This window comes from Hypanus sabinus, chromosome 13 (assembly GCF_030144855.1).
Source record: "Hypanus sabinus isolate sHypSab1 chromosome 13, sHypSab1.hap1, whole genome shotgun sequence".
Lineage (NCBI taxonomy): Eukaryota > Metazoa > Chordata > Chondrichthyes > Myliobatiformes > Dasyatidae > Hypanus > Hypanus sabinus.
In genome coordinates this window covers 22124941-22141132 of record NC_082718.1, presented here as the reverse complement: position 1 = coordinate 22141132, position 16192 = coordinate 22124941, and the positions used below count along the sequence as shown (strand labels likewise).

Genomic DNA, 16192 nt, shown 5'->3' with positions numbered 1-16192 from the left:
GAGGGCTCTGTCAGGGGGAAGGCTTAAGTTGATCTTAGAGTAGGTCAAAAGGTCAGTAGAGCATTGTGGGCTGAAGGACCTTACTGTGATGTTATGTTCTGTCTATGTAGACCTAGGCTGCAATGTTCGATGTTCTTTGTACATAGACCTAGTCTCTCTACTTAAAATGTTGCCTTGATGTTTCCTTGACGAAGCATCCTTAATGATGTTCTTGCCTTGATGATATTCTCTGAACTTCAGCCCTTGGTCCCCATCTGGAACTGAGTGGTCCTGGTGAAACCGAAAGTTCCTGAAATATTGAGTGTGGATCCTTTGATTGTTGTACCTCCTCCCCGATGGTAATAATGAGAAGAGGGCACGTCCTTAGTGATGGATGCTGTCTTCCTGAGGCAACTCTTTTTAAGCATGCCCTCTATGAAAATTGCTGGCAAATGGGACCAGCATACAGCCAGACCTGCTTAATGCTGAGGACACACTCCTTGGAGTTGGAGCACTATGTAAATCAGTGCTATGCAGGCTCATTATAACGTTATGTAAATGGACACGTGCACCTAATTTTTAAAAAATCAAAGCTGAGATATATGATATATTATTTATACACAGTAACTCATGGAGTGACAAACATGCAGATAGGCCTAACCTGTACGTCAGTAGAGCAGCACCGGGGGGAAGCAGGTGCTATCATCTGCTGGCTTAGGGGCATGTTTCATTGTGTTTGGTCATCCACCCATATATTTAGCTCTATTTTCCATTTTTTTCAAACAAATAGCTCCTTGAATCTTCGTTGATGATAACTTAGAGGTCATTGTCGCAGAAGCTTTTATCTTGTCTGCATTTTCTTATAATTGTTCTGCTCATCAATGCAGCCCATTTCAAAGAGGCGCCAACATCAACCTGAGGCTCACCAGCTTCCAAATGCTGAATCACTCGCAGTTTCGCGTCCATGCTGATGCTTTTCCTAGACACCTTCGATGTACAGCCCTCGCCGGAAGTTGCAGGCTCTCTTCCAGATATGATGGGTGAAGAAATTGCAATAACTTGGCGAGGGAGCAAGAACACTTACACATGCTGGGGAGGCAGAGCGTGAACTAATACGTGATTGGCTGTGAGTGGCTCTGAGCGTACATAAAGCACTCTCATTGGCTGATTGAATATTTACTGTAATGGTGGCTGCTCTTGAAAAATTTTAACTCTTGGAAAGAATTTTTGCTGTTTTTTTTTTAATTTCACTGAAGAATTGAATGACCTCGTTGTAAGGAATCAGGGGTCTGAGTATATTTGGGAATCTTCGTCAGCATGGACCAGTTGGCCCAAAGGGCCTATTCCCGTGCTGTAAGACTACGACCTGCGAATGGCCTGTGGCTGAAAGGGCTGATCAGAGCCCGAGTAGCCGCAGCGAGCGAGTCGCCCCCTTGATCGTGTTGCTCGGCTTGCACACCTGTGCAAAAAGAAGGGCAAAGAGACAGACAGCAGTTGCCTTCTTAGATAACTCACACCCACAGAAATGACTTAATTGCCATCCACGATAACAATCAAAGGTCAAAGTGATAATACCAAAATTTCCCTGCGCTGTGATGGAGAGAAACGTGCAGGTGGAATCAGTTTGTAATAAAATGAAGCTGCTTACTTATAGTAACACTTTAAAACGATAACCAATACAATCTATTTGGATTCTGCCCTCTATAGACAAGGACATTTTTCAAACAACAAAGCACTTTCTACCTATTTGATTACATCTGCTCTGTCTGTGCACTGCACGTTCCATTTCCACATAAGATTCTACAGGGTGCTGTCATTTAGATCACACACTCAGTGGCCATGTTATTAGGTACCTCCTTTACCCAATAAAGTGGCCACTACGTGTAAATCCATGATCTTCTGGTTCCACTTCAAGATTCAACGTTTTGTGCATTCAGAGATGCTCTTCAGCATTCTGTTGTTGTAACACACGGTTATTTGAGTTACTGTCACTTTCCTGTCAGCTTGAACTAGTCTGGCCTTGCTTCTCTGACTTCTCTCATTCACCTTTTTGCCCGTGGCACTGCCAGTCACTGGATTCCACTAACCCCCAGGCCCCGCTGTTGATCCAACTTGGCGTCCCCTTTCTTGTCACATGCACCTCAAGTGCAGACCGCAGATTCAGATTCATTTCTTTATCACACGTGAAACAAAGCATACAGTGAAACGTGCCACTTGCACCAACAACCCACATAACCTAGGGATGTGCTGGGGGCATCCTGCAAGTGCCAGCACACATCCCAGTGCCAACATGGCATGTCCACAGTGTTCAGCAGAACAGCAACAAAGTACGTATGTCTCACCATACACCACCCCAAGATTCTTTTCCTTGCAGCCATTCACAGTAGAACAAAGAAACTCAGTAGAATCAATGAAAAGCTGCACACAAAGACCGACAAAGCCACCAGTGTGCAAAGCAAGACGCTCTGTGCGAGTACAAAGAGTAGATAATACTGAGAATGTGAGCAGCAGTGACCTTGAGCGGGAGTCCACGGGCTTTGAAATCATTTCAGAGTTGAGTTGAAGTTGTCCATGCTTTTTCAGGAGCCTGATGGTTGAGGAGTAATAATGGGTCTGGAACGTGGTGGTGCGGGACCTGAGTCCTGTCCCTCCTGCCCCAATGGCAGCAGTGAGAAAAGAGCATGGGCTGGGTGGTGCGGGTCCTTCACAGATGCTGGTTTCTTGTGCCAGTGCTCCTTGTAGATTCTGACTACATTCGAACCGTAGCTTGATTCAGAGATGATAGTGCTATGTTCATTGGTTTATCTAATATATAGCCCAGACGGATAAGTGACACAAAGCTTGATGCCACGGTGAATCTGAACATTAGTTTTCATCATTGGAACAGAGTAACACAAAGTTTTATGTGAATGATTATGTAGGGAGTAATGAAGCACGTATATAACAGCATGAGCAACATTAGATAAGTGAAAATGGTGACATAAAGTACAATAAGAACCTACAGAGCAGTTATGTAGGGATCACTAGAAACATGGGAGTGATTGAATAATGTATAATTACGTTGAATTTGTGGAGAAATAAAGGAAATCTGACCATAATTGCAAAGTAGATTTTATTTGTTCAACACAACCTCACAAACTGTCCAGATCTTGCATGATACCTGGCACTGTTTGGTAAACTTTGTTCTCTTGCATAACATGTAAAAGTGCAGCTGACTTCCCTTTCATTGGATGGATGAGCTACTCTTTTTGATCAGCTATGACCTTAAGACATAGGAGCAGAATTAGGCCATTTGGTCCATCGAGTCTGCTCTGCCATTCTATTGTGGCCAATTTATTGTCTCCGGTCTTCTCCCCTCAACCTTTATCATCCTTTCTAATCAAGAACCTCCACTTTAAATATACCCTATGACTCAGCCCCCACAGCTTTCTATGGCAATGAATTCTACAGATTCATCACTCTCTAGATATAGAAATTCCTCCTCATCTCTGTGTTGTTTCACTGTTCATCATTTCTTATCATTTTGATGTATAAAATTACTTTATCACTGAGGACACAACTCTGTAAAGGCTGGGATTCTGGGCCACTATCAGAACCCTGAGATATTCATTAGGAGTCCGGTGTTCAGATCTTGCTGTGGGGAATTTAAATTCTACAGGTTAAATGAATGTAGAAATTGCCATGTTGTTGTCAAAGTTCAGCTCAGTGGTATGGCAAAATAGTCCACCATCTCAGAGGAATGTAGTTGACTCTTATATTCCACATACTTGATGGTCAACATGGTTATGTTGGGGCGAAGGGTCTCTTTCTGTGAAATGACCCCAACAAGGCACACTGCTCCAGCTGGTGAGGAATACTTGGTTCCTCCACACTCTCTCTGAACTGATTGTGGTCTTCCAGAAGGAGGTGTCAGGAGATCACACCCCAGTCCTCTTTGAAGGAGTCAGCAGTGGAAAGGTTGAGCAGCTTCAAGTTCATGGGTATCAGCATCTCAGAAGATCCATCCTGGGCCCCACACATTGATGCAGTCATGATGAAGGCACACCAGTGGCTCTGCTTGAAGAGATTGTGCATGTCACCAAAGGCTCAACCAAATTTCTATAGATGTACAGTGAAGATCGTTTCGACTGGTGGCATCACAGCCTGGTAGGGAGGCTCCAGCGCACCGGACTGGAAAAGGCTGCAGAGGGTTGCAGGGTCAGCCAGCTCCACCATGGGCACAACCTTCCCCACCATCGAGATGGCCTGAGAGGTGGAAGCTCACAAAGATGCCACACATCTTTGAATGTGAACAATTAGCAAACAGCTTCTCCCCCTCCGCCATTAGATGTTTGAATGGTCCATGAACACTTCCTTTATTATTCCTTATTTTGGACTATTATTTACTTCCGTAATTTAGAGCAATGTTATGTCTTTGCACTGCTCTGCTGACACTCAACGAACCTGTGCCAATTCCAGGTGAGTAACATCTCAGCATTGACTCCCTACGGGACAGAAACCGACCCTAATCTTCACCCATTAAGAGCAATGGTTAACACACACTTGAATCACCTTGGCCAAGGCAGACAACTCTAGTTGGATCTGAGACCACATATCCCTAAATCCCACAGCACGGTCTGTGTGGAGTTTGAACAATCGTCCTGTGATCGCAAGATCTCCCTGCGCCTTTCTAATCGCGTTCCAAGTTGGTGCAGATTGGGAGAATAATTTCCTGCTGTAAAAGGTTCCTAGTGTGTAGGTGAGGGATAGAATCTGGGGGGAGTTGATGGGAATGCAGGGAGAATAAAATGGGATTCCTCTAGGATTATTGTAAGCGGGTGACTGGTGGTTGGTACAGATCTTTTTGATAAAGAGGCTGCTTCATTCTGCACCTCTCTGCGTCTCTGTAATGAGTTATCAGATCCAGACCGAGATAAGGCAGGTACAATAGTATTTAAGAAGCACATGGAGGGACTAGGCTTAAAAGGTATGGACTGAACTCAGGAGATTAGGTCTAGCTGAATGGGCACTGTGGTTGGCATTGACTGGTCGGGCTAAATGGCCTGTATCCATGATGTACTGCTGTATGATTGTGTGACTATGAGATTAATGGAACCTCTGCGTTTTGATCGGGACGTTTTGTACTACTCCTGTTTTGGACTAGTGTATCGATCTCTGATCTTCCCTCTTCACAGGAGAACCTGTTCTTTGTAATGGAGTATCTGAATGGTGGGGACCTGATGTTTCACATCCAAAGCTGCCAGAAGTTTGAGGTGCCAAGGGCAACGTGAGTTAGATCATCATTCTGATGTCATTTCTGACTATGCCGGTGTCTCTGTCCATTGGGCTGGCAGATAAGTGACAACCTTGTGGAGGTCTGGAATCACATTTTGACCTTCTATAAAGGACCTGAGTGGGTGCGAAACTATTGGTTGCAAGTAGTATTTCATTCCAGGGTTAACAAAATTCCTCAGTTTCCAGGGTGGGTTCCAACCCTGGCTGCAAAAAAATCCAGTAACCCATCCACTGTTCTACCACACCCAGATCATTATCCTAAGGTCTTGCTTGAATTCTTGATGGAATTTACAAACCCAGTACATACTTGAACAGCCTTATCACTCTTGGCAACAGAAAACCTTGAAACAATGAAACTCAGCACTAAGGTGCATCAAATACTCCCAGATTTCACTTGTTTTATACACACCAGTTTCTCATCAGTAAGACATGTAGCTGGAGTTGGAACAGGAGGTCCTTAAGGAATACTTTGCTTCGGTATTCACCAGTGAGAGGGAACTCAACAAACGTAAAGTTCCATGGATCCATTATTGTGCAAATTGATAAGGTGGTTAAGAAGGTAAATGTGTTGGCATTCGGTAGTTGAGGGATTGAGTTCAAGGGCCATGAGGTAATGCTGCTGCTCTATAAAACTCTGCTTGGAATATTGTTTCTGGTTAACTCATAGGAATGATGTGGAAACTTTAGAGAGGGAGCAGAAGAGATTTACCAGGATACTGCCAGGATTAGAGAGCATGTGTGATGAGGAAAGATTGAGCGACCTAGGGCTTTTCTGTTTGGAGTGAAGGAGAATGAGAGATATCTTCATAGAGATATATAAGATGACAAGAGGCATTGATCGAGTGGACAGCCTGCGCCTTTTTTCCAAGGCTGAAATAGCTAATACACAAGGGCATAATTTTAAGGTGATTGAAGGAAAGCATAGGCAGAACATTAGGGGCTGGTCTTACACAGAGTGAATGGAATGCATTGCCAGAGGTGGTGGTAGAGGCAGATACATTATGGACATCTAAGAGACTCTTAGATAGGCACATGAATGATAGAAAATCCAGGCTATGTGGGAGGGAAGGGTTAGATTGATCATGGAGTAGGTTAAAAGGTAGATACAGCATCGTGGGCTGAAGGGCCTCTATTGTGATAAAAATCAGAATCAGGTTTATTATTATAGACATACATTGTAAAAAGTCAGTGAAATTTGTTGCTTTGTGGCAGCAGTACAGTGTAGGACATAAAAATTGCTTTAAGTTACAAAATAGTCTAAAATAACAAGGTAGTGACCACAGGTTAATCGGCCATTCTCAGAAATCTGGTGGAGGGGAAAAATCTGTTCTTAAAGTGTGGAATGTGTGTCTTCAGGCTCCTGTACCTCCCCTCTGATAGTGGTAACAAGAAGGGGCATGTTCTGAATGGATGCCTCCTTTCCTGAGGCGCTCTTCCTCAATGGCAAGGAGGTTTGTGGTATTATGTAACCAATCAATAAGCTGCTTGGGAAGACAAACGGTTTAGCAAATGTTCTCTCAACCGCTTCCCGTGCATATGTTTTGTATTTCTTCCACTTTTTTTTTTACAAAGACCAGAGGGGTTTAAAGTGTGCTTCCTGAAATGGAATCACTGTTATCAGTTTGGAAATGAACAGGAAGTTGTATACAGTAAATACTAAATTATGATCAATCAGTGATAAACATTGGCTCAGGCACGAGGGATAACTCCTTAGCTTTTCTGCAAACGTAGCCTGTTGATTATTTTTTAGACCCACTGAATTTGGAGCCTTGGTGTAACATCTTATTCCAAAAGACAGTATCACTGATGTTGCCACTCTCCCTCAGTGCTGCATGACCAGATTAATGGTTCATACTTATCCCAGTGACCTACTAACTCAGAAGGGAGATCGGCGCCGATAGAGCCACACGATAGTGTAGTGGTCAGTATAACATTACTGCAGTTCCAGAGGTCACCAATGGCATTTCAATTCCCACTGTAGTCCGTGAGGAGTCTGTACTCTTTCCCTGTGATTGTGTGGGTTCCGTCCAGCTGCTCTGCTGTCCTCCCACACTCCAAAAGCATTCGGGTTCAGGTTAGTAAGATGTGGGCATGGCAACAGCTGCAGGCCCACACAATACACACAGATTTGGTTTGACACATACGACATGTTTCGATGTACCTGTGACACAAAAGCTAATATTTAATCTCTCTCTATCTCAGAAACCATGGGTAACATTTTCTCTGACTCTCTTTGGTTTGAACCCCAGGGATTAAGTAAATTATAAAGTAAATTACCATCTGCAGTCAGAGATAACAGTCACCAGTGGCTGTTGAAGATCAGTTGCAGAGGATCTGATGATTGAATAAAACATATTAATTCAGAAATTCACTCAAAATGCTGGTGGAACACAGCAGGCCAGGCAGCATCTATAGGAGAAGGACTGTCGACGTTTCGGGCCGAGACCCTTCGTCAGGACTAACTGAGCCTTTCAGTCGACAGTCGACAGTCCTTCTCCTATTGATGCTGCCTGGCCTGCTGTGTTCCACCAGTATTTTGTGTATGTTGCTTGAATTTCCAGTATCTGCAGATTTCCTCGTGTTTGCTCTTTAAATTCAGAAACTGTTTACGTGAAATGTTTTCATGGAATTAAATCTCATTGCAGATTTTATGCCGCTGAAATCATCTGTGGTCTCCAGTTTCTTCATTCCAGGGGCATCATATACAGGTAATTGAGGCCCAAGGACGCACATTTTTCTGCATAAGTTCTGAATTTTAGTTGTAGATTCAGTCAAGCACCCTGAGCTGAGAAACTTGTTTATGCAAAGCCATTGCTAACCATAGACCAAGAGGATGAATGAGAAGATAAAAGGCATAGATTGAGTGGGCACCCAGCAACTCCTTTCTAGGGAAGAAATGACTAATACCAGCAGGCATAACTTTATGGTGATTGGAGGAAACTACAGGGGGAAAACTCAGTGGGTTTCTTACACAGGGACTGGTAGATGTGTAGAACACCCTACCAGGAGTGGTGATAATGACAGATACATTAGCAACAGTTAAACGACCCTTAGATAGGCACATGGATGAAAGAAAAATAGAGGGAAAAGTTAGATTGATCTTTAATAGGCTAAAAGGTCAGCAAACATCATGGACCAAAGGGCATGTATTTTGCCTTATTGGTCTATGTTCTATGTTAGAGTTAAAATTATGTTTAAGTGTTCATTGAATTAGATAATTTATAAAGAAGGATATGGTATCAGAACGCACAGTGAAGAAGATGAAAGAGTCAGCATGGATTTATGAAAGGGTTGTCATATTTAATTAATTTGTTACTGTTTGTCAAGGACATGTCAAACATAATAGATAAGGGGGAACCAATCAAATGAATTTGTTAGTGGTCTTAAAGGTCAAGTGATGTAAAATACAAAAGGGATGTTGTCTACTTAGATTTTCAGAAGATTTTTGATGAGGTCCCTGCAGAAAATATATAAACATATAACTTAAGAGTCATAGAGCGTGACAGCACAGAAACAGGCCCTTTGGCCCATCTAGTCTGTCAGACTGGTCTTCTACCTGGAACCACCCACTTCCCCCAGACCATAGTCCTCCATACCTCTCTCATCCATGTAATATCTACACTTCCCTTCACAATCGAACCTATATCCACCATCTCCACTCGCACACCATTCTGAGTGAAGACGTCCCCCCACAAATTCCCCTCAAACATTCCACCTTTCACGCTAAACCTATTGCCTTGAATCTAGTCTCACCCACACTAAGGGAAAAAGCCTGCTTGCATTTACCTTATCTATGCACCTCAGAATTTTGTATACCTTTATAAAATTTCCCATCATTCTCTTATGCTCCAAGGCATAAAATCCTAACCGATTCAACCTTCTCTATAACTCAGGTCTTCAAGTCCTGGCAACATCCTTGTAAATTTTCTCCGCCATCTTTCAATCTTATTGATATCTTTCTTCTGTGTAAGTGACCAAAACTGCACACAGTATTCTCAGTTCAACTTTACCAACATCTTATACAACTTTGACATAACATCCCAACTATAGAGGGACTATATGGGTCATGTTTCGGTGAGCAAGATCTGACCAGCATAGGGATTGGTGCCTGGGCCCCAGCTATCAGGAACCGACATCCATGATTTGTCCGAGCAGACTGATTTTCAAGTCTGTTGACGATGCTAAACTAGGGTGGGATCGTGAGCACAGAGAATTGTGCAGAGAGGCATCAGGGGAGATCTGGATAAGCCAAATCAGCATGCAAGGTTGTGCAGCTGAAATACAGTATGCCAAAACTGGAGTGCACAAAACAGAACAGCAGAGTATGTTTGAAACATTGTCGGATTAGAAAATGTCAATGTTCCGGGAATATTATCTTGTTTCCAACTTGATATCATTCCACACAAGCCAACGTAGGGATTATAGGAGTTTGTACGTTCTCCCTGTGACCGTGTGGATTACTTCCCAATGCTCTGGTTTCCTCCCATATTCCAAACACGTATGGATTGGGGTTATTGAGTTGCTGGCATGCGACGTTGGTGTCCGAAGTGTGGCTTAGCACTATCAGCACAACTCTACACAATCCTCAATGATTTGATTTGACGCAAACAACATGGTTCGCTGTATGTTTCGATGTCCATGTGACAAATAAAGCCAATCTTTCATCTTCCGATGCACTAGGCAGTTAGGGAGGCAAATCGTAGGCTGTCCTTTATTACAGAAGGATTTGATTACAGGTGTAGGGAGGTCTTGCTGTTATTATATGGGAATTTGGAATGCCATCCCGCAGTGCTCACCTTGAAAGGGATCTGCTTACTGAAGTGGCTCGGGTAGATTTATTTTGTGTGCAACCCAGACAGATCATACCACACATAAATACATGAAGTAGCAATATAGCAATAGAGATGTACAAGATGATGAGAGACATAGAACGAGTGGAATGCCAGGGGCTATTTCCCAGGTGAGGGGGCATAATTTTAATGTGATTGGAGGAAAATATAGGCGGGATGTCAGAGGTAGGGTTTTTTTTTACACAGAGAGTGGTGGGTGTGTGGAAAGCCCTGCTGATGTGCTGGTGGGGGCAGATGCATTAGGAATATTTAAGAAACCCTTGGATTTTTGTTTAGCGTGTCGCACCAGACAGTCAATCATTCTTGACTGGCGCGTGGAGTCAGGATTGGTTTCCTTTTGGATTAATCAGGTGAGGATAGGAACGTTCCTGACTCAACTTTTTTTTTACGAGGCCGAGTGGCTAGCTCGACACTCAACCTGGCACGGATGGAAAGCCTGCTCGGGGGTGGCCCGACTTGGATTCGAACTCAGGAGCCTCCACTCCGGAGTCCGGCGCTGATCCCATTGTGCCACCAGCTGGCCCATAGGCACATGGAGGATTGAAAAAAAGGATGGCTATGTGGGAGATTGATCTTAGAGTAGGTTAAAAGGTTAGCACAACATCCTGGACTAAAGGATCTGTACTGTGCTGTAGTGTTCCATGTTAAAAAGAAAACAGAATGCAAGGTATAATGTAACCGGGACAGAAAGGGTGCAGTTCTGGTAAAGAAAGTGCAAGATCCATGAAAAGTTAAACTGGAAGATCAAGGAGTATATAAATGCAAGATGATTTTTTAAGTATATGTCTATGTACACCCATGACTACAGGGTATATGATCATGAACCTACGAAGTTTGTATGTTTGGAGCAAAAGACATTCTCGTGTACACATGTCCATATCCACTGGTGTGCAGAAATCCATCTTACTTGCTCAGCACAAAACTTCCCAATTCACTTCCAGGGACCTGAAGTTGGACAACGTTCTGCTCGACGGAGACGGCCACATTAAAATCGCAGATTTTGGCATGTGTAAGGAGAACATTCTCAACGATGCACGGACCAGCACGTTCTGTGGAACACCTGACTATATAGCACCGGAGGTCAGTCTATCTGTTACCGCGCAGTCATTTTGGCTACAACTAGTGACATTCTTCCCAAAAGATATTATAGTTTATCAGAATAAATATGGAAAAGATTGCTGCTGAAGAAAGGCTGAATGAACCAGAAGGTGTGGGTGCAAAAGAGAAATGCAGAGATATTCTCTGTGAAATCTGCATATAAATTACTCATTGCATAATGAAGACATACAGTATTTTGCCAGCAAATCATAAGCACAAGAGATCCTGTAGATGTTGGAAATCTTGAGGAACACACAAAATGCTGGAGGAACTCAGCAGGTCAGGCAGCATCAATGGAGAGGAATAAATTGTCCTGACAAAAGGCCTCGGCCTGAAGCAGAGAGAAAGGGACTGTTGATGTTTACGGTTGAGACCTTTGTCTGTACTGAAAGTTAGAGGGATGATGGTGGGTATAAAATAGTGGTGGGAAGGGGTGCAGCAAGAAGCAGTCAGAAAGGGGCTGGGTCCAGATGACATGGGGGAGCCTGATGAGTGGGGCATGGAGGGGGTTGTGCAATGATTGAGTTGAAGAACTGAAGATGAGGAAGGTGGAGCATGGAATAAAGGGGGTGGGGAGGAGAAAGCGATTAGGTGATGGGTGTCAGTAGAGTCAATGGTTCAATTTAGTATCAGAAAATATGTCCAGTATACAACCTGAAATTCTTGCTCTTTGCAGACATCCCCAAAACAAAACACCCCAAAGAATGAGTGACAGAAATATCAGAGCCCGAAAGCCCCCTACACTCACACAAGCAGCAGCAGAAACATTGACCCTCCCCCCATTTGCACCAGCAAAAGCACCAACCACACCCCTCCCCCACCAATGACCGTTCAAGCAATAGCAAAAGCCCCTTAGGAGACCTTGATCCAGAGGTCAGGTGGAGAAGAGAAAAGGGGACAGAAAGACAGAGAGGGAGCAGCTACCAGTAATTTGAGACTGTCCAGATGGAATGAGGTGTTGTTCTTCTAACGTGTGTTTGGCTCCAGCCTGACATTTTCATCAGTTCCATCTAGGTTCTTGTCTGCGTGCTAGAGTCAATGTACAGTTAACCCACCAGCCATTCATCTTTTGGAGATGGGTAAAAACTGGAATGCCCAGTGGAAACCCAACTGGTCACGGGATGAGCCTGCAAACTCCACACAGGCAGCACCCAAGTCCTGGTCTCGGGAGCTGTGACACAGCAGCCCTACTACCTGGCCCACTTGACCACCCTGGAAACTGATTTGAGTTCTGGGGACTCATAGTTGCAGCTGCCCAAACTCTCAGTTGGATCCCACTGTATTTGCCTCAGGACCATGCCAGTCACCGCATGCACAGAAACTGAACCATCCTGACCAAAACTAGTCCCTCATGCGTCCAGTTTGAGTTTTGATTTACGGGTTAAATATACACTATTTATGTTCATCACAACTAGCCCTCATCGCTCAGTCCTAAATTTGGGTTCTGAGGGAACTAACGTTCTACGTACAATAACCCTCTGGAGTAAGTACACTCTGAGTCACTTGTTATTCCTCTATTATGTTCTTTGAATAAATCCTCATTGTTGCATTCTACCTTGCATCTCTGCATCTGGTTTCGTTGGCCTGAAAGTCTTGTTACCACCACTTCTCATTCCATACACAGACCACTCTCTGGGTGACAAAGTTTCCCCTCAAGATCCTATTAAATCTCACCCCTCTCGCCTTAAACCTATGCCCTCTGATTTTTGATTCTCCAACCCTGGGTGAAAGACGGTGTGCATTCACCCATCGTATGTCCCTTGTGATTTTATGCACCTCTATAAGCTCACCTTTCATCTCCTGTGCTCCAGTGAATAAAGTTCCAAGCTTCAATTCTGCTGTTATAAAAATATTGAACAGTGTCCTGATAAGATGAGATGAAATCTTGACCTCATAATCTACCTCAATATGACCTTGCACCTTGCGGTCAGTCTGCACTGCACTTTCTTTGTAACTGTAACACTTTATTCTGCTTAGAAGACATTATAAATTTGCAGATGGGTCCATATTTCTTAACTCCTAATGCCATAAAGAGGCCATTAGGAAATAAGTCACATCAAGTCATTGGCAGTTGTAAGAGCCTCCAATGAATGACTATCCTTACTAATTTTCCTGAACTTTTTCTCTCAAGCCTACTCATCCTCCCACCAAAGTGGCAAAGTTGGACTGGTGCTTTACCACAATGTAACGTACTAAACACAGTTTAGTAACTGTAATACTGGACAACGGTTACAACAATACCTGGACTGGATATAGAAAAAGTTACAAAGCCTTGGGTGTGGGTTGGATTTGGAATGGTCATGCTGAGGTTGGGTTTGGATTGGCTATCGTTAGATTGGGTTCTTTGGTTACAGTCAAGTTGGGTTCAGATTGGTTATGGTCAGGTTGGGTTTGGGTTGGTTTTAGGAAGTCTTCATGCAGGACTACCTAAATGTTAACTTGCAAGTTGAGTTGGTGGTAAGGAAAACAAATGCAATGTTAGCATTCATTTTGAGAGGACTAGAATATAAAAGCAAGGATGTAATCCCAAGGCTTTATAAGGCATTGGTCAAAACACACTTGGAGCATTATGGGCAGTTTCAGACCGCTTACCTAAGAAAGGATGCGCTGGCATTGGGGAGGGTCAAGAGGAGATACAAGAGAATGATCCTGGGAATGACAGGGTTACTATATGAGTGACATTTGATGGCCTGTACTTGCTGGAGTTTAGAAGAATGGAGGGGGTACGGGATTACATTGAAACCTATGTAATATTGAAAGGCCTAGATAGAGTGGGCGTGGAGAAGATATTTTCTATAGTGAGGGATTCAAGACCAGAGGGCACAGCCTCAGAATGGGACATCCCTTTAGAGCAGAGATGAGGCAGAATTTCTTTAGGGCGATGAATCTGTGGAATTTGTTTCCACAGGTGGCTGTGGAAATGAAGTAATTGGGAATTTTTATTTATTAAGATGCAGCACAGAATATGCCCTTTGAGCCACATCACCCAGCAACCCCCGATTTAATCCCAGCCTAATCATGAGGTGATTTATAATGACAAATTAACCTACCAACTGGTACGTTTTTGGACTGTGGGAGAATACCGGAGCACCTGGAGGGAACCCACGCACTCACAAGAGGAACTTACAAACTTCCAGGCAGTGGTGGGATTTAACCCAAGTCACTGATGCCGTAAAGATTTGTACTAACCTCTACGCTACCGTGCCGCACTGGTAAAGTGGAGGTTGATTAGTAAGAGCATCAAAGATTTCAGGGAGAATGAGGTTAAGAGAGATAATAAATCATAGAATCGTAATGCAGACTCGATTGGCCAAATTGCCCAAAAATTCCTCCGATAGCTTAGAGTCTACAGTTGTGGTCATATTGGCTATATTCAGATTGGCTTTGTTAAGGTCTGGTTTGACTCGCAGACAATGCCCAACCCGCGGGGCCAAATCCAAGACATACAGCTTAAATGCTTCAGATAGAACCCCTGCTTAGCGTTTTGAGTCCCAGGAACTGATAACGCTGCAGTGAAGCACAGCATGTTTTTTCTGGTTCTGAGTGCGTCCGTCTGTTCTCACTGTGCAGATCCTACTTGGACAGAAGTATAGCATGTCAGTGGATTGGTGGTCTTTTGGGGTTCTTCTCTACGAGATGCTGATTGGCCAGTCACCATTCCACGGTGGGGATGAAGATGAACTTTTCCAATCCATCCGCACAGATGATCCCATCTACCCACGCAGTATGGGCAAGGAAGCCAAGGACATCCTAGTCAGGGTAAGAATGTTTTTAAATATTGAAGCGGAGTTGATTGTCATATGCACGAGTACATTTATGCAGAGGTGCAGTGAAAAACTTACTTGCAGCAACATCATAGGTACATAAAATCAGATAAGTGGAATTCGCAGGAGAAACAAATTAAACATACACAATTTTTACAGGAAATGAAAAGCGATTAGAACCAAAGAATAGTCCAGTTTAGTGCAAAGTGAATGAGAGTGGACATAGTGTTACTACTTGGAGTGGTGATTAGCATTTTGCCAGTGGGTTCAAAACCAAATGATTGGTTCAAGCACCAAGTGGCTGAAGGGAAGTAGGTGTTCTTGATGTGGAAATAGCAACCAATTTGTGCTTAGTAAGTACCTATAAACAGAGATAGATACTGAACAAAGTAGAGTTTTGGCTATTGGAGGAGGAAGTAATATCCAGCAGATGAACATTACCCCTGTTCTTTCTTGAAGAAGAGCTTCTTTGATCTTCATGGCCTTCTTTAGCCCTTAAGAATCTGCCATTTGATCATGGCTGATTTAATTTCCTTCTCTTTCACTCTAAAGCTTCCATTTCCCTCCTACAATGAGGTGACAGAAGTGAACCAATAATTCAACTGTGGTCTCGATACTGCATGGATGTTTCCCCTCATGTAGGCACACAAGAGGAACCCATTTAAAACTGAAAGGGAAGAGGACTTACTTCTCTCAGAGGATGGTGACTCTAGGGAATTTTCTAACCAAAGACCAGAATATATTCAAAGCTGAGGTGGATTTTTGGACTGTGGAGTTCTGGGATCAGGCAGGAGAATGAAGCCAAGATCAGATTAGATGCCTTCTTCTGGCCTTCAGTAATAGGTAAAGGGAATTAAAGAGATCAGGTTTTTTTCTTGTCAAACGTACATCAAAACATGCAATGAAATGCACTGTTTGTGTCACCACACTTCATCTTCCAACATAGCACATGCCAGCAACTCACTAAACCTAAACAGTTGGAATCTGGGGGGAAACCAGAGCACCTAGAGGAGACCCACACAATCACAGGGAGAAGGTACGAACTCCGTACAGACAGCAGCAAGAACTGAACCCCGGTCGCTGGTTCTGTAAAGCATTATGCTGACATGTTGCCCATTATTATGAACAGAGTTACAGTAAAAACCATTGAAACAGATGATTACGCACATGAACGGTCAAATGATGAAGCAGAAATTTTCGGTAAATTGAGAGGAAAACGTGTTTGCC

General features: G+C 43.5%; 1 protein-coding gene across 1 annotated transcript in view; it reads left to right on the top strand.

Annotated features, from left to right (window-relative positions):
• The window catches only part of prkcq (protein kinase C, theta), a 122594-nt gene that overhangs the window by 100326 nt on the left and 6076 nt on the right, over positions 1-16192 (top strand). The window contains exons 13-16 of the mRNA XM_059987319.1: positions 5154-5245; positions 7899-7961; positions 11045-11183; positions 14772-14960. Coding sequence (XP_059843302.1) covers positions 5154-5245; positions 7899-7961; positions 11045-11183; positions 14772-14960 — 483 coding nt within the window. The remainder of the gene's footprint in view (positions 1-5153; positions 5246-7898; positions 7962-11044; positions 11184-14771; positions 14961-16192) is intronic.